This window comes from Tympanuchus pallidicinctus, unplaced genomic scaffold, assembly GCF_026119805.1.
Source record: "Tympanuchus pallidicinctus isolate F22 unplaced genomic scaffold, pur_lepc_1.0 scaffold1, whole genome shotgun sequence".
NCBI lineage: Eukaryota > Metazoa > Chordata > Aves > Galliformes > Phasianidae > Tympanuchus > Tympanuchus pallidicinctus.
In genome coordinates, this window is record NW_026294618.1 from 92,578,796 (window position 1) to 92,596,885 (window position 18,090).

The following is an 18,090-nucleotide window of genomic DNA, read 5'->3' on the forward strand; positions in this document are numbered from 1 at the left end:
AGCATAGCGGGTTTCTCCACAACACACAGCATAGTCTGCTGGAGAGGTTGCAGCTGGAGGGCAAGACACCTGTCAGTGTAGCATCCAGCTGAGGCATGGCTATGGCCAGCATGTTCTGCTGCAGCTCTGCAGCCTGGCTGTTCAGAGCCAGCAGGCTCAGCAGAGTTACCCTCAGCACCTCTCTGCACAGCTATCTGGTGAGCATGGAACTGGCTCACTACACCCACTCTCCTCTGCTCCGTGCTGCTTTGGGGTCCTGTTTATAAAGACAGATATGGTGTCAGTACAAAATACTAGAAAAAAAAAATGGCAGGTTCAGATTTTCAGTCTGGAAATCTTAGTCTGGAATAATGTAATAAAAAATGAAGAAATATTTTTTCAGAAGAAAATTTTGAATTTGCAATGATGCATGATGGCTGTTTGAGATAGAGTAGAATATAAGATGTGCTTATCTAGCTAAAAACAAAACAAATCTACCTGGAACTGCATGTTGTCCAGGCATCCCCAGGACACAGAACACCCCTCCCTGCTCCCACAGGTCCTGCTGTTCCGTGGCACACAGCTGGTGTGTGACTGCCACATCAGACTTCCTAGCACCTTCAACAAATTGCTCGTGAGTCCTGTGAATGAGGGAGATTTGACTGAATGACTATGACAGAGTTCCCAATAATTTATATCCTTGAGAAAACCATTCAAGGATAAGAGAAAGATGCTAAGTTGAGCCAGTAAATTACTTATTTCTTGTAACAGCTGGCTACATGTGGCAAAGAGAGACTACATTCAAGCCTTAGAGAGGCAGTTTAGTCCATCAACAGTGGCCTCCACTAGGAAACACAAGCCTAGAAACTTCATGTAGAATAAATCAATTATTTAATTCAAGCTGGTGAATATTTAACAGTGAAAAATACCAGACATCTGCAGGTGCACTGTGAACCATTAAAAAGTTATGGAGCACCAGAATGTCTTAAAAAAAACCCCATTCTGCTCTTCCTGGTATCCTTCATCCCACAGTGGGTGAAACACGTGCGCTCCCAGCTGCAGGGGCTGTGCCTTCAGGTGCCCCCTGGTGCAGGGCAATGAGCATGTGCTGTTTGCTAGAGCAAGGGCTGCTAAATATTTGGTTATCTCAAATGAGCATCTCAGAGCAGCTAGATCTGCCACTGCGCTATGGGCTCACCTGCTGTGAAAATAGGGTTAGCAGCTTTGCAGGAATGGCTATGTTGAATAAAACAGGTATGAACACTGTTGCCAGGCATACTGTTGTCATACCAGCCCGGAGCTCCTGTAGCTCAGGACTGCACCTTTTGGCTTATACTGGCAAACGAGGAAAGTGGACTGCCTGGTTGGTAGGGAGAGCTATGTGCACCTTTCAGAAGGTGCTCAGATTAATGGAAGTGCTTCTGCCAGTGTTGCCCACCTCAGTGATCACTCAACCTCTTCCATCACCGAGCTGCTCTTCATAGGGGCTTCTAGCTTTTCCTGGAGAAGCCCAGTGTAACCCTACTGCAAGTGCACGAACCAGTGAATCTTCTCAGGAACCCTTAAGATGTTCCAAACACATTTAACTCAAAGATTACACTTCAGGCATTCATACATGCGCAGTAAATTGGCTTTGGACATACTGCGATCAGCAGAGCTGGCACAATAACATGTAATGGCACCACAGGACTAACTGAGTGAAAATCCTAGTGAGTCATTTCAATCTGTCCTTTCTCATTAGTTCTTGTTTGCTCAAATGTTGAATAAAGTCTATGGAGAAAAATAAGCCCACTCAAGGTTTTATGCTTCTACTTTTCAGTTAAGCAAGAGAGCATTCTGTTTCTTCAAGACCTCCACCACAATCAACTTAATCAACACAGTCAACAAGACTTCAGTTTCAGCTTTTCTAAGAAATAATGAAATCAGCAGGAACGAAGAGAAAGAAAAAAATATATGGAAGTTTTTTACTAGAAAGCAGTGGATTGTTTTTGTTGATGCCTGAGAATAACCATAGTACTGTTCTATTTTTTCTTCCAGTAAAGCACAGTGTAATCTTGCCTTGCACGCAAGAACAAACACTGCTGTGTGTTTCACATCCTGTTGGACAACTGAATGACTGCAGTACAGCAGCAACCTTTAAAACACATTGGATCCCTTCTGGGACCTCTACACGGCAGGGTGCACAATACCCGTCTTTACTTCAAAGGTAACACAGCTCACTGTGCTGCTTGCTGCCTTGTATTTATAGAGTAATTTATGGTGACGTTCACGCTGACTTCTTTAAATTATGACATGAGCTGCGGGATAACGGTTAATCAGATGTAGAGTCTGGCAATACCTTTTTCACAGTGTCAGCAAACACTGCTGAAAAACAGCTTTATTGACAGAGTGCTGGAGAGACTCATAAGGAAAAATACACGTGTGGAAGGCTATCTTCCCATTATATTCTCATTCTGACAGAGAGCAAATGTTCCTTAGGATGGATGCAGTTATAACAGATACAGATGATCATAAAAGAACAATTCAGACTAATAAAATAATTATACCAGTTTAATATGTCTTAGCTGATGCAATTGTATCCGCAACTGTACAGCTCTGTAACCAATCATGCTCTTTACAGGCACATGAGCTGAGAGCAGTACAGCACTGTTATCAATATGTTCTTGCTAAGCAAGATATGGTTAGGAATTTAAGCACTTCCTGAATTTAACCAACTCCTCTAATAAACTGATTTTACAGAAGAGAGGACATGGAAATCAGTGCAATTAGTGATTGCATTGTTGGCTATCTGCCCAGAGAAAAACTGAATCAACCAGAACAATGACTTACATTCACGTAAGGTCAGAGCACTTTTTGGTGCTCTTTTGAAACACCTCCAAAAGGGCACTGCCCTCTGGTTCAGGGTCTAAACCCCACTAGCACGTGTTCCCAAGGGGCTCTGCAGGGCCAGCATGACCCTGCCCTGAGTTCTGCTGGTATTTCAGAAAACATCAGCATCCTCCTCCACGTTTTGCTGTTACACAGCTTCTGCCCTCTTGTATTTTTTCCTTTTGCCTTGATTTTTAAATGAGCTGTATCTGCCTTTGGGTCTTCCAGGCACCCAGTAGCACAGGGACTAATAGAAAGGTGCTTTCTTTTCAAAACTGTTTGCTGAACCTCCTGCCTGTGCTTTGGGGAGAGCAGAGCTATGCAGGCACTAAGTGGTGCTATTCACATTGCTCCCTTCCATCCAGCAACCGGACAGGTAACACACCTTTCAAACTGTGCATTAAGCCTGTCCTTCTTCACCTAATGATGAGGTGAATGCTTTTCAACAGAGAGTTGTACAGTTGGTTCCCATTTGCTCAGCTGTGGCTCTCTTATTTTTATGCTGTTTATTTTCCTTCTTTGGGTTGAATTGAAAATGAGCTGTTGTGAAATGGCTGCTGTCAGAAGGAGCCACCCTGGCCTCCTCCCAGTCACAAACACCACACAAGCTCATCAGCATCCTTGTGCCAGGACTTACACTCATCCCACCTCCATCCTTCACCTAATTAAGCAGGCAGAATACTCTGTTTCTCAGGTGCTGGGTTAGTTTGCTGCTGACTTAGAGGCCTAGTTCCCTGAGGTCAAGCAAGCACTGGAAGTGGCAGGAACGTGCTGCTCGGAGCAGGGAAGGGAGGATAGAGGCAGGTCATCCTTGCAGTTAGAGCTGCAAGCTAATGCCAAATAGTGGTGATCTCACTCCATTACTGCTTCCAGCTGTGTTCTCCATCCTTCTCCCTTGAGCTGAATCCAGTGATGGAGTGACTTCTGGGTGAGTTGATTCAGCTGGCCCATCTGGCTGAAAACTATTCATTTTTATGGCATGGTTAGTTTCCTGCTGCTCTGATGAGCAGATTTTGCCCTGTGGCCACACAGCCACTAGATGCAATTTAAGGAAAGCAGTGTAAATGGGAAACAAGGACAGCAACTAGCTTGTAGACAAACTCAGCCGTAATACCAGACTGCACCTAAGAAGCAGCCAGATCAATCCAGCTCCCCTGCTGTCACTGAAATAACCAGATCGCTAGGCAGCTTGCTTTCCTACCTGTGTTCTTCTGCTCTAACAGACATATTCTCAGTGCAGAAAGAGTATTTTTATCTCCCTTAATCTGTGCTCGGAGAATTGCATTAGAGCAGGCAATTTCAATTTCTTCTGATACGTGGACTGCTAGTGGACAGGCAGATCCTGTACAGCAGAACTGAATCTATTCTCTTCCATCCCTTTATGGTTTTTGTGTTCACAGTGGCAACAAACATAGGCTGAAGTCTAGTGCACAGCTCAGAATCCCTGAGAATCACGAAAGTCCCACCAAAATGGTGATAGTTATCAGGTATCATTTTCTTATTTTTTTGTTTTTCATCCAGGATAATAAGTAAGGGCAGATTATGGGGAGCAAAGTGCCTAAACAAAGATGGAAACAACCTGCTCACTCCTGTTTCTTATTGGGCATCAATGGACAAATTACTGAGACAGGACTTTCATTTTCTCTCAATTGTGTATAAGTAGGATATCCTCAAAGGAGATAAGCAGTAATATAATTTCATAACATGAGAGCATTTGTTACAAAGTGGAGTAACAAGTCTAGGTTTGTTTCCAGGCTGCACTTGAAACTGTGCCTTTCCTTGGCCTGCAGAAGTCCCTCTTTGAGAGTCTGTGACTCCTCTCCCCATCAATCACTCCAGAAGGCTGTTTTGGTGCAGTGGGGTTATAATGGCAGTGCTGGATCTCAGGGAAGTAGAGCCTCTCTCCCTCCTTTTTTTTCCATCTCCACCATACTGTGTTGTTATTGTTGTTGTTGTTTTTAAGTGGCTTTATTCCCAGGTCTGGCACATAGTCCAGTCACATAAAAAAGTGAATCAGTACAACTGCCAGGGCAAAGGGCTGCAAAGAGATAAGTGTGAACGAGTTAAATGACAGGCAGGATTTCCTTAACCTGCCAAATCCTCATTTTTCATCACATCTTGAGTTCAGGACTGGCACATCTGGCACATCTGGCACCTGAGCTAGCACCTTTGGCTTAAAGTGCCTGAAGTTTATTTACATACCTTCTCACCCCTATGTTGCTGATACTTGAGAGCTGCCGAACAGCTCGTGTATTTCTCCTCTTGAATACAGAGAGATATGAATCCTCTTCCTTTTATATGCTTTCCTGCGAGATAATGAAATCTTTGGGTATGGAAGGAAAGGACATAATAACAAATAATTGGATGTGGTCATGGAGTCATCAGCTGGGGACCTCACATATCTCATACAAAACAGGGTCTGGTGTGGCTGGCATAACAGGCAGTTTTGGGAGGGAAACACAAAGCAAGAGGTAGAAAACAAGTTTATAAAGGAAAATCTTAACCGAGTTGATTACATCCCACTGGCTGGATTTCTGAACCCAGGAGAGAAGAGTCTGAATGCATCGTTCAGTGGTGCTGTGCCCCTGCACACCAGTCCTAGAACAGCAGAGGTTAATGCTCAAAATGCCAGCAGTAGGCCCCCGAGATAATATGCTGTCATAATGAAAGGAGCAATTCTCTTACTTCTGTCTCCAGAAACTGCCTGACACTTGAAGAGCCTTACTAGTGCAAGTATGTGAGTTAAGAGCTGCATCCTTTGCTGACACAGTCACACCGATAAGAGCCTTCATTTAGATGCAGCTCTACAGACACAGGCAGGAAGACCAGATCTTTAACCTCACAGAGACACTCACAGCAACAAAGTCTTTCTAGTAGAGACAAGCTCTTAGGCTCAAAAGGATGTGAATGTGAATCTCCTGTGTTGCTTTTGTTACAGGACTCCATGGAATGCTTATAATTGTAATCGTTGTGTAGTCTTTATATAACAGCAAAACACAGAGAACAAAACACACTCATATATATATATATAAGACATGTAATGAAATACTGTTATATTTTCCAGTTGAAGGACAGGCTTTGAAATTCCCAGCAGATACTGAAATGTCTTTCTAGATCAAACCTGGATGAGAAAATCCTTTGCCAGATGGATTGCTAAGCATCAGCAGCAATGTGTCCAGCACCTCCCAGCACCCTGCTACCAAGGACAGGCAGCCAGTTCTTTCTCTATTCAAAAAGAGGGCAGTAGCATTCTTAGCTGGTTGAACCTGTGGTGTGAAATGTCCAATCCAGGTCCTCAGGCATTCATTATGACCCCTCATGTCATTTTTCTGAAATGTAATTATCTCACTGTTGATCACCTAAACAGAATAATCACAGAGTCACAGAATATCCCGAGTTGCAAGGAAACCATGAGAACCATCATTCCAGCCCCAGTCCCCAGACTGCTCTGATCATGAAAGTGAGGTTCTGGCCCTGATTAGGACTCCCAAGTTTCACAAAACCAAATAAGTGTTGAACATGACTGGTTTGACAAAAATAATACTCTATATGTAAAGGCAAATAACTTAATGCACTACAAAAAATCCAATCATTTTGATCTTCTTAACAGTAACTTTATAGATGGGAGAAAAACATCCATCAGGGTGACTGGAATGTCCTAAAGGTCCAAAAGGAAAATCTCTCTAGCTGCAAGAAAACAGGTCAGTTTTAGCAACGCATTAATTGCAAAATTATCCAAGTTTTTAATTTTTATTTTAAATATTTATACTTTTTCTTTTTGAAGGAGCTTTTTTTTCCTTGGAATTTGTAAAATGCACTATTAGGAGAACACCTGCTTTCAGAGAACACTTATTTTTCCCAGTGGCCTTCTGCAAGATCTTAACTTCTATCATGTTGGCAAGAGTTAGTTCAGCAATTGCCTTTGACACTGTGAAGCTCCAAGTCTCTGCAAAGAAGTAGTGAAAGGATTACATGAACTAGTCACTGTGGAAAACCATAGCCATAGGACCAGGAGAGCAGGAGCCTGTGGCTACTGCATGAGACAGGCAGCTTCATCCTGTCACCAGTGTGGGACTGCACAGCATTTTTCCTTTCAACAGATGAGCTCACTGCCAGCGACTTACTGATTTCAATTCTGGAGATGCGGGAGCCACTTACCTACTGCACAGCCTCAGGAAAAGGTAGACAAGAGCTTTACAGAAGGTCTCAGGCATCCCTATTTCGACTGGAGACTGCTCAGTTTCTAACAAAATGAATTGTCAGCTATCGATGGATACAGGAAAGCCTTAACCTGTGGAGTGTTACAGGATAAATGAAGGCTGTGGTTGGGGAGTTACTGAATGCTTGAGGATTTCCAGTATCTTGATTTCTAGATGCCATTAAAAATCCACAACCTCAAATTTCACAGCAACTCAGCTCCCCCTGTGAGACCATTATGCATCCATGACTGGACACAAGGATGTGCCACTTCTTAACCTGACAGCATATTGCTACATGCTGCAGCATGTAAATTCAGCTCTGCTGACATGTCAGCCTCCTTCAGTGTAAGTTTATTCAAGCAACCGTGCAGTATATGTTTGCATGGGTATTTTCACATACAAGAAGCAAATTCTCTCTGCTCCTTATGCTGCTAATTTTGCACTCACAGCTGTTTCTTGAAGGAATTCATCTTCTGAACTGTGAGGTTGGGTGCTGAGCCCCACTGGGTTCAGTGCTGTGCTTCGTGTTTTCAGTTCAGACCTAGAGGTCTCTAGGAACTTATCTCTGTTCTGATTCTTGCATGAGCTTGCAACATGAACTGTTGATTAAAAATATGCAATCTTTTACCATCTCTGTACTTGTACGAAAAGTACATCTGGTTTCAGTGAGCTGAGAAAGGACCAGAGATCCACGGGGATCATTTTGGTTGAGCAGTTTCCACAGCAAAGTAATCAAGTGATGGCAGTGCCTCGCTGCGCTGCCTGCTGCTTGTGCCTCTGGGATCATGAAGTAGAAGCAAACCCTAAATGACAAGACCCTGCTCCCAGCAACCTCTGCTGGGCTCATTAATCCATGGGGTCATGATGTGGCACTGCTGCCGGAAAACAGCTGGGGTGGGTCTGTTTTTCTCCAGCCTGCACGTAAGTGAGACCAGAGCTGCCAGACACTGCTCACACCTGCAAACAGTGGGAAGTGAGTGAAAGCAGGGGAGCCTCCCCAAGGATTTTCAACAGAGCCAGGAAGCTGACACTGAGGCTGCTCTTTGGCTTGCTCACAAGCTTTCTGTGTGTCTTCAGGCCACTTGCTGTCATTTCTGGGTACCTCTCCAAAGTCCCTGTATGAGTGCTGGGTGCCAGGGCTCAGTGAGCTCAGGCAGGACTCAGACACAGGCAGGCCTGTGCCATGGTGGGCTCGATTCCAGCCCAGAGGCTTTGTCTGATGCAAAATCACTCCTCACATTGCCTAACTGTCTTGTCACCTTTGGTAACAGCCGTGTTGGAAGCCGACCATTTCCTCTCAGACAAGTGAGCTCACTGCCACTTCAGACCTGTGTCAAAGGACTTTGCGTGTCACTTACAAACAGGCCATTCTCCATCCCCACTACAAAGGCCCTATCTGCACTACAAAACAAACACAACTGACCCAGATACAACAGAGCAGCCTTTTTGCATTGGTTTGTCCCACCAAGGAAGGGACCTGGAGCTGAGGAGGTTTGGAACTTTGCTTTCCATCAGCCTGAAGGCGACACTTTGCTGTCTGTGCTAATGCACACCCAGCTGCCACACTGACCAAGCCACTTGGCAATGCTCCACTTCTCATATTGCTTCAGCACGTCTTGAACATCATTTATCAGAACATCATTTACAAGTTGTCTCCAGGAGTGAAGCTTACTGCAGGAGACAACATTTTTTTCCTATTCTCCAGGAGTAGGAAAATATATCTTGGTAGAGTCCTTATTCAGAGGCCCAGCCAAGACCCCATTTCCAGTACTGCCACAGTGTATTTTGCTAACACAATTCCACATTTATTACTTGCTGTCTGCTCACTCTGGATAAACAGAATTTATTTTCTGACTCTAGGGGAACCCTGAATGTGGTTTTGAACATGTGGTCACACCCAGCTAAGGACAAAGATGTGCTTCATATGCCAGGTAATATACTGCTGGACTCACTCCATGCAGTCCAGACGAGCTCAGTTTACAACTGTATGTGAGTAACATCCAGCAAAGCTGCCCAAAGCAAAGCTTTGCGGGTCTGCTGTCATTGTGTTGGAATTGCTAATGGCATGCAGTCAAGTGCTAAGGAAAAAGCATGCTACATTGCAAGCTCAGATAAAATAACTTTTTTGATAACAAACTGTGTAAAATTGCCCAGATTGGCTCACCTCAAGCTCCTCCTTGCTTCTAGGGAGTTTATCCCACATTCCTTGAGCTATATAATGAGAAGATTGCTACAGTATTTTATGTTGGCTGTGTGGCACATGAAATAGGGCAGAGTGATAATACAGCAGAGAGGGTGTAGAGCAGCAGCTGTTACACTTTCAAAGAGCATTACTGATCTTTTTATAGTTTGCTGCAGTTGACATCACAGCTAAATAGAGTCTCACTCTAAAATATAATTCACCCAGCCTATGCAGCCCTAAAGCCATGCATCGCTGGGAGGAGAGAGGGTCACAGGAAGTGGTGCAATGCCAGAAAGGCAGTAAAAGCATGGGGACATGGCTGCTTCTTTTCCCTGCATGCATTACAAAAGGCTTACCCAGGAAGGCCAACCACCTCTGGAAAACAGCAAGAGAGCATAACCTCTAAAATTACAGTTGCTGCTTTTATATTGGTGTCACTGTGATGCTGCTAGAAGTGGGTAAAAGCAACTGTGCAGTACAATTCATCGGTGAGAAGTATCCCACAGCAGACCTCCCTCACGAGCCTGAGTGCATGAGCTTTCAGAGCTTTCAGGAGCGTGCTTTCCACCAGCAGGCTACTCACTAGTAAGAAAATAATGAAGCTGGGCTTAGGGGAGACCCAGACAGAACTCAAGGGCAATGGAAATAATGTCACAGTGGTGGCTGAAACTCAGCCAAATAGTTTTAGCACAGCAGATTCACCAGTGCCCATTGTGTGAGGTTTGGCCGCCAGAAGTCCTAAATCCATTCCATGCGTGCACGTGTCTGAAGCTTAATATACAGTTGTGGTGATGCCTTGACAGTTGGCACTTGATAGTTGGACTTGATGATTTTATAATCACTGAGGTTGGAAAAGATTTCTGCCTTATTGTACATACTCCATATGAACGGGTTGGGTTTCTGAAGTAGCTTTCATGGTTTGACACATACTGCACCTCTCCTTGGGTTCTGTGACCAAAGAATGTTTGGTTTCCATCTGTTTTCTTCTGAGATTTCTCTCATGGGAAACATATCCCCCTGAACTGCCCTGTTTCATCCTGTAGGGATTTGCCATCGCAACAAGACGTTACCTTCACCAGGAAAGGCTGCAAAACCGAGGAGACAGTGCATCATCACAGTCTGAAAACCTTTCCTTGGCACTGGTTATATGGCATGCCAAAAACGTCCTGGGTAAGTTATGAGTACAGCATCTTTCACAGTCCAGCACTGTTTACTGTCTGAGGGGTGTTACGGCACATTCTGACCTTAAGAGAAAGCTGCATGCATACAAGCCTTCTCTGTGCTGGGAAACTCATTGTCACCTTCACCAAGTGAACTAGCACATATTCAGCACATGTTCACTGGCCAAGAATGATCAGCACTGCCTTCCTCCTTCCAAAAAAGGTCAAGTGAATTTCTGCCTAAGGAATATAACACTGCAACAAAAAAGTCCACTGCAGCCTCACACCAATGTCGTTGCTGCCCTGCTTATGCTGTGCTCCCACCTAGCGCTACAGGAGGGGATCTGGCCCAGTGTGTCACACCACCTCCTTGCCAAGGCATTCACTGCCTGCTCTCCTGGCCTGGCTTTATGTAGTGCAGGGCAGCTGAGAGTGCTGCCCTACAGTGACCCCATGATGCCAACAGCACTGCCCTCCAGGCATGCCTTCACCATGCTTCACAGGAGGCATTCTCCTTTTCCTTTACAAAACAAGGAGAAAGGACAGTTCAACCCAGTAAAACTTCTCTCTTTATTTTCTCCCCTTTCAATTTCCCAGCTCTTTCCATCCTGGCAAGATTTGTAAGGAAGACACCACTTTCAAAGTGCCAGAAAACCATCAATGCTGCCATGCTGTCACTGGCCAAGACACATATGACATTTCAGACATCCAGGTGATGCTGTGACTAATGTGATATTGTGTTCAGTTTTGCAGTTTCCAGTCACTGTCATAAGGACTTGGTGTTCACATTTCAGGAATGGATGGCCAGACCAAAGGGTGGTGATAGTCATGGAGGAACTCCAAACAGAAACACAGACAGTGCTGCTGCTGCACCCTTCGTTGATCAGTCAGCCCTGAAGAAAATTCTTATTACTCCCTTATGTCTTCTATTACCTCAAAGACGTAAGGGCAACTTCCCAGATGTGAAAAATATGACTGTAGAAGAAGAAAAATGCTCTCTCCTAAGGATACAGGGCATGGACGCAGTTATCTCATTTTGAATAACAAATGCATTTGCTCTTTGGCCTGCTTGGATGGCATAGAGAAACTTCCAGGCAGTGGGGAAGAAAAGCTGTCAAAGAGAAAAGTCTTAAATCCCCTAATACTGATAAGACAAGCTTGGTAAAATGCAAAAGAGAGGGGAAAGAGTCTACAAGACTAGAAGATAACGGAGAAAGAGATAAAGCTACCAATAAAAAGAGGAAGACCTCTTGACAACAAAGGAGAGGGTCAGACTAAAGAAGTGACAACAGCGCGCCCTTGACAAACAGGGCCAAAGTCAAATTTGCAAAAATGCCTGGGGCACTGGGCAGGACGAGGGCAGGAACAGGGCCTAGGAGGAGGCAATCTGTTTGCAGTGAGGAGCAAGGCAGTCTTTAGGGTTGTATTGGGCTGCTGACATGGGGCAGAAGAGCAGCTGGAGAGGATAAAAGAGATACTTTCCTATGCAAGCACATGGAGCTTCAGCATCAGATGCCAGAAAATCATGCCTATAATCATGCTTATAAAAATCAGGATAACCCGCAGAAATAATGCCCACTGAGTTTGTTACATAGAATTATCTTTCTTTTGCTTTTCTCCAGTGCAATTTTAAATAGCAAGGTAATATGAGTCAATTAATGCATGGAAGAGAATTACCTCATCAAATGACATAGTAACTGCTGCACACCCCAGCTCTGAACATCAGAAATTGCTGATTTAATTAATCATCAGCCACAAATCCTCAGCTCGGGTGGAACTTCCCTCACTCCACCTACATCTTAAAACCGAAAATCTTCCCAGTTGTACAGGGGCCTGAAATAAAACACCCCAGAAAGGAAAAAATGCCAAAGAAAAGCAAAACTACTTTTTTGCAAGTGCCAAAAAAAGAGACCAACAGTTACTTGTCTCTAAAACCAACCAGAAAAGAAGAACAGAAACATGTAGACTAAATAATAAGAACAAAACCTGAGCATCAACCTTGGCATGCAGCAAGTACACACACTCCAGCAGCAGAAGGGAAGAACAGGGCTGAAGAAATTAGCAGTTAATACCACTCAGAAAAGAAAGATTTGTGTGGTGTAACAGAACAGAGCAGCCAAGGGAAAGATGGTGGCTCTGTGTCAACCTTGTAATGGGCATCCAACCTTACCAGGAGAGTGCTGGTGCTTCCCATTGCTTTCTGATGTGAACGATCAGAAGAGAGTTTGCTTCGTATTTGGGTTCTTCTCTTCATAACCACAAGACATTAGCTTTAAAACAACAACAACAACAAGATAAAATCAAGATTCTCATAAAATCTATTGATTTCAGAAGCTGAAGGCACTAAGACAGATACCAAACACTGCAAGACAAAACCAGAAAATCTCGTGATTGCCATTTGTTAAGCTGGGATAGATAGAAGAAAGACTTCATCACATGTGGAATGAGGAGGGCTTAGGAGCCTGCCAAACAGTGGTAGAAAACAATGCCTTAACACTGCTTGCTAAGACCAGGAAGTCTAAAAGCAGTAGATAGTGGACTCTTCAGAGCCTGTTAATTATTCAATGCTGTTAAAGAAGATGTAGCCCCCGTGCTACATATCACCCTGCCATTTCCTGCCAGCCTTGCTGGGTTTGCACATTCTGACTGCACCCTGCAGAGTGGCTCCAGGTAAAGAGCTGAGTTGCAGCACAAGGAGAAAAACAGGGCTCTGTTTTTTTAACTTAACACTCCCCTTCTCATCTTCCTTTCTTCTTGTTATTCATCTGCAGAGACAGAGATTCTCCTTTGTTTGTGCTGTGAATTAACTAAAGGTCAATGGAAGTTCAGGCAACATAATTTTATATGTACAAATGGACACATCAACAAATGTTAAAAAAAAATCCTTCTTTAAAGGAAAATACCTGTAAGAACAGAGCATGACTGTTCTACAGACCCCATTCAGAGGATGTGAATGAGCAGGCAACAGGAAGAAGTCAGTTAAAATACACGCTATAAGTTCTTCCACAGTATCACACTGTAAAACCAGAGAGGGCACAGAGAAAACAAGCATCAACAGGACTTGCTTCAGCCTAAGGTTTGCTGCTAAAAACAAATCTTTGAGTCTGCTCTCTCACTTCTGAAGCACCGTGATTGATTGCCAGGTGTGACTGATTGCCAGGTGTGTGCATCTGGCCGCTCTCAGGACATCTCCAAACTCAAGGACAGGCTCAGGTTTCACAGTGTTTTAATTCACCCCTAAATACCCAGGTGCCTTCCAACCAGGCTGTGTGCCTCCAGTTGGCATGCTCCCTTCTGCCTTCTCCTATTCACATTCCTGACACTATCTCTGCCGTTTGCTTTTATCTCCTTCCCTCTCCCAAATCCTCTACCTTCCTCACTCGTAAGGTAGGGAGCCAGCTGCCAGCAGTCAGACATACTCTGCTTTTGCCCCTTTGCTGTGTATGAGTTCCCTCTGAAGCCGGACATCTCACCCCAAATCTGTTCCTGTTGGGATTTAACACACGCAGACCCTTGATCCTTTCATATGTATTTGCGAGGTCTTTGTGCCTTTCCTACCGCTTTCTTCCAGGCCTGCTGTATGTCTGCAGCTCTTATCGACTCCCCGGGACAGAATACACGAATGCACCACGAGGTTCTGAAGCCACGTCTCACACCTTATAGGAAATGGTTCACCCAACCAGGTCACACCTCCCTCCCAAACACAGGGAGTGAGTCACAGGGTGCTACCGGTGCCTGGATGTTGAAAGCTGAAAGGCAGCATTCCAATTCTCAAATAAAACCACATGTATACATAGATGTGATTAATAATAGCAAAGCATGATAGAATCATCCTTCAAAAAAGTCAGATCCCATTTATTTTAACCCCAAAAATGTGGTATGCAGCCACTGAGCAGGACTGGACCTTTACCTGGTGACCTGAAATCCTTACGGCACTGCACAGCTGTATGAACACATCCTACACAGGTCTGGTATCAGCGGGGTCTGACTGCTCTGGAACACGTTTAGAGCAGAGGATGATGTGTGAAGTCCCACAGTGACCAGAAGACCTCAGCTTTCAGAGCCACAGCTGAAGACCCATGACTGAGGTCTCAGTGGTCTCAGGAATACAGTTCTACACATCTGCAAACAGTCTCAGAGTGAGGACAAGGTGCAGCTCAATCCGTCGAGCTCTTCCTCTTTGCAGCCTGAGAGCTGGCAACACCAACACTGCCAAAGGACAGCTGTAAATGATCAACATGAGATCATGGTGAGATCAACTTAATGGCACAGATGTGTCTAAAAATGCATAGATGTTGGTAAGTATGCATTAGGAAAACCTGAAAAACCTCTAAAAGCTTTTGGAGGTTGTAAGGAGCTTTGTCAGAGGAGTTACATGGTAACTAGGAGCAATTAGAGAGAAACTAAGCATTCATTCTAAAGATTTCCTCTTAGGCAGAAAGGAAAAGCCATCAAAACCTGAGCCTGATTTACATTAATGGCTGTTGGTATCGGGGTCTGATGGGGAAGCTGGAAATTACATGACATTGTCATGCCAGAAGAAACTCTGGAGCAAACACACTTACACACCCATAAAAATGTCTCTGGTCTACAACTAATTTCCTTTTTTTTTTAAAAAAAAAAAAACAAAAAAAAAAAAACTAGTATCAGTTATACAGGCACTGCTGCTGCTTCTTCTTCAGAAGAATTTTAATTAAATTTTAGCTTTTACAGCAAAAATGTGTTTTCATTTTTTTCTTAACATTTCTCTAAGGAGATGAAACTGGGTGCATGACCATTGCTACTTCTTATGTCAGGCTTCTCTCATCATCTTCTGAACCTGCTGGCTACCTTCCATTAAAGATAACACATACATTGGGATCTCCAAGACATCAAGATTTGTGAAAACACTCAAGTAGATGAGAGACCTAAATTTGTGCTCTTAAAAAGTTCAACATTGCTTTTAGAAATGAGAACATTCCCATTAAGAACATCCCCCTCCCGTATCGTACACTTGGTAGAACAAAAAATGATCATACCAGAATGCCCTGCCTGCAGAATCCCAGCACAAAGCAAATGGAGTAAAAAGCAAGAGAGGTTCACACACAGGACATGTATCCTAGCGACTGACAAACCACTGCATGGCAATGCCTCATCCCCTCCAGGCAGGGCAGCAACACTGCTACAAGCACTAGGTATCCCAAGGAAAGCATTTAAGATATGACCAAATGCCATGCTGCTGCTTATATCTGCAGGCATTCCAGGACTCTACCCAAAACTCAGCTCCAACAATCAGTAAGGAGAGATGTCAGTGCACATGGTTAAAGATGACTCTGTGACCCACAGCAATTGGAGAGAGTCCAAGCAGCCTGGAAGTGGAGCAGGCCAGCAAATGCCTCTTTAAAGCTGCAGCATTTCAGAGCCCTCCTTACCGTGCTAGGTGCCTGCTGATGGCAGCAGTGACATGGCAGCATGCTCTCCACCTGCTTTTGTTGCTGCGTTCCATATTTAGAAATGGCTATCTCAATTTCAGATGTATTAATTCAAAAAAGCCATTCATTTCTGGACTGATGGTAGATTCTGCTTTTCAAGGCGAGAGGTAGGATCCTTCTTTGTGCCCAGCCAGGATAGAAGTAATGACAGGGTGCAGAACTAGAGAGGTAAAGAGTCTCAATATCCTCCTCAGGACTTTGAATTCCTAGCCAGCACAGCACGGGGCAGATGCAAGCACCACGTGATGCTCACCGGTACTGGGGTGAAGCTCTGTGGGAGCTGGTGGGAGGTTGCTGGCATTATGGGGAGAGATGGTGGGAGAAAGCCTACATTACTGAAAGTACCTGATCATCATGTGTGCGTGCGAAAGCACGAAGGTACAAACGCCTTATGAATAAAAGCTCTTCTCAGAGCTGATGCTCAGCACGCCGTCCCTTCGGAGGGAGCAGCATCTAACACAGTTCGCTGAGGACAACCTGTACATCTCACGTTCCGATGGTGGCCGTGCTGCAACCGGACATGGCTCCTCGCAGGCACAGGGGTGGGAAGGGTGGTGGCAAGGCTCGGCTCTGCCCGCTGCAAGCTGAACTCTGGGGCTCTCCAGGTGCATTCACCTGCAGCTCGCACAGCTGACAGCACGCACCTCGCTTGCAGGATGCAAACCCCACAGCAGCGCCGCCCAGACTCGGTACCACACACGACCCCGCGGCACCGAGGGAGCTGCGGTCCCGGCTCCGCGCCGGACCCCCCGGGCCGGGGCCGCCTCCCTTCGGCACCCCCGCCCCCGCCGGTCCCCTCCCGGCTATAAAGCCCTGCGGGCGTCCGGACCCCTCCTGGCCCGCCGCCATGGCCGCGCTGCGCTTCGGGCCGCCCCCGGCGGAGCTGCCCGCGGTGCCGCCCTCCTGTCCGCCGGGCCGGTGGCTGTGCGGGACGGTCGGGGGCAGCGGGGGAGGGCCCGGGGCGGCCCCGGCGCCCCTTGTGGCGCCGCCGCCGGCGGCGGAGGGAGCTCCATCAGCGCAACGTCGGAAACGGACGAGCTTCACGGCGGCGCAGCTGGAGACGCTGGAGCTGGTGTTCCAGGACACCATGTACCCCGACATCTACCTGCGAGAGCGGCTGGCCGACGCCACGCAGATCCCTGAGTCTCGCATCCAGGTGAGGGGCGGCGGGTGCCCGCCCTCCTCGCCGCCCGCCCTCGCCGCGTCCTCACGGCCGCCCTCTCTCCCCAGGTCTGGTTCCAGAACCGCCGCGCCAAGTCTCGCCGGCAGCGGGGGCCGCCCCGGCCGGGTCCCCCCGCCCCGCCGCCCCAGCGCCCGCCGTGCGGCGCGGCCCCAATGCTCCGCGCCCAGGAGGAGCGCCGAGAGTGGCCGCCTCGCGCCGCCGGCCCGCCCGGCCCAGTGCCGCGCCCGCACGCGGGGAGCGGAGGCGCCCCGGCCGGGCCCTACCCGCCCCGCCCCGCGTTCCCCCTCCCGGCCGGCGGCAGCTTCTCGGAGCCGGGAACGGAGTGGGAGGAGAACGCCCTCGGCGCCTTCCGAGCCCTCTGACGGCCGCCCGGCCCTGCCCTGCCCGCGCCTCTTGCACTTTATCCCGGAGGGACTGCGCCTATTTATGACCGGGAGATGGGGGCGGCTGCGCCGGTTGCCGGCACCGTGTTACATTGTTTACAGCTTCTATTTAACGCTTTTAAGCCATCAAGCCGACCGAATGCACTGTTCTAGGGAGGATGGGGGTGGGGAGGGGACTGCTGTTACTTTTTGAGAGAGAAAAATAAATAAAAGTTCCCATTTCTGCGCTGCGCTGCTATGGAGCCGAGAGTTGTTTTCGTGATGCAGAGAGGGACGGGCTGCTGACCTCGGAGGGGCCATAGCCCCTGAGAGCCACGGGTGCAGCGAGGGGAACTAGAGAGCACTAAACCAGCAGCCCTTTCCCACATGGGACAGTGTGAAGTTAGCACATAAGAAATATATATATAAAAAAAAAAGCCCCTCAAAGGGGGGCATTTTTTAACGACCATATTAGTGTATGCGTATCTTAAGGCAGCTCTTCCTGCTCATAAGCAGAGCAAGCTGTCAGACTCCAGATAATAGAATCAGAAGACCAGTAATATCATCCAGTCCAACTGTCAGCCTATCCTCACCGTGCCTGCTAAGCCATGTTCCTTAGTACCACATCAGCCCAGCTCTTGAACACTTCCAGGGACAGTGCCTCCACCCGGACAACTAGTGCCAAT

The 18,090-nt window shown here is 46.5% G+C and overlaps 1 protein-coding gene and 1 long non-coding RNA gene across 2 annotated transcripts; one reads left to right on the plus strand and one right to left on the minus strand.

Annotated features, from left to right (window-relative positions):
• Positions 1 to 1,888: 1,888 nt before the first annotated feature.
• Positions 1,889 to 16,537, minus strand: LOC128075744 (uncharacterized). Its single transcript, XR_008204093.1, has 3 exons — positions 15,800 to 16,537; positions 5,050 to 14,611; positions 1,889 to 4,885 (listed from the first exon to the last, which is right to left on the minus strand). It is a non-coding gene; the product is annotated as an uncharacterized LOC128075744 (long non-coding RNA).
• Positions 16,538 to 16,706: 169 nt separating this feature from the next.
• Positions 16,707 to 17,645, plus strand: MIXL1 (Mix paired-like homeobox). Its single transcript, XM_052672691.1, has 2 exons — positions 16,707 to 17,015; positions 17,090 to 17,645. Exons 1-2 carry the CDS (start codon positions 16,707 to 16,709, stop codon positions 17,402 to 17,404), a joined length of 624 nt encoding a protein of 207 aa, XP_052528651.1. The 3' UTR covers positions 17,405 to 17,645.
• Positions 17,646 to 18,090: the final 445 nt, after the last annotated feature.

Excerpts from the sequence above, each read along its gene's own strand:
- MIXL1 (XM_052672691.1), top strand. The coding sequence starts at position 16,707 with ATGGCCGCGCTGCGCTTCGGGCCGCCCCCGGCGGAGCTGCCCGCGGTG. Across the intron at positions 17,016-17,089 it reads TCCCTGAGTCTCGCATCCAG|GTCTGGTTCCAGAACCGCCG; the intron begins GTGAGGGGCGGC and ends CTCTCTCCCCAG.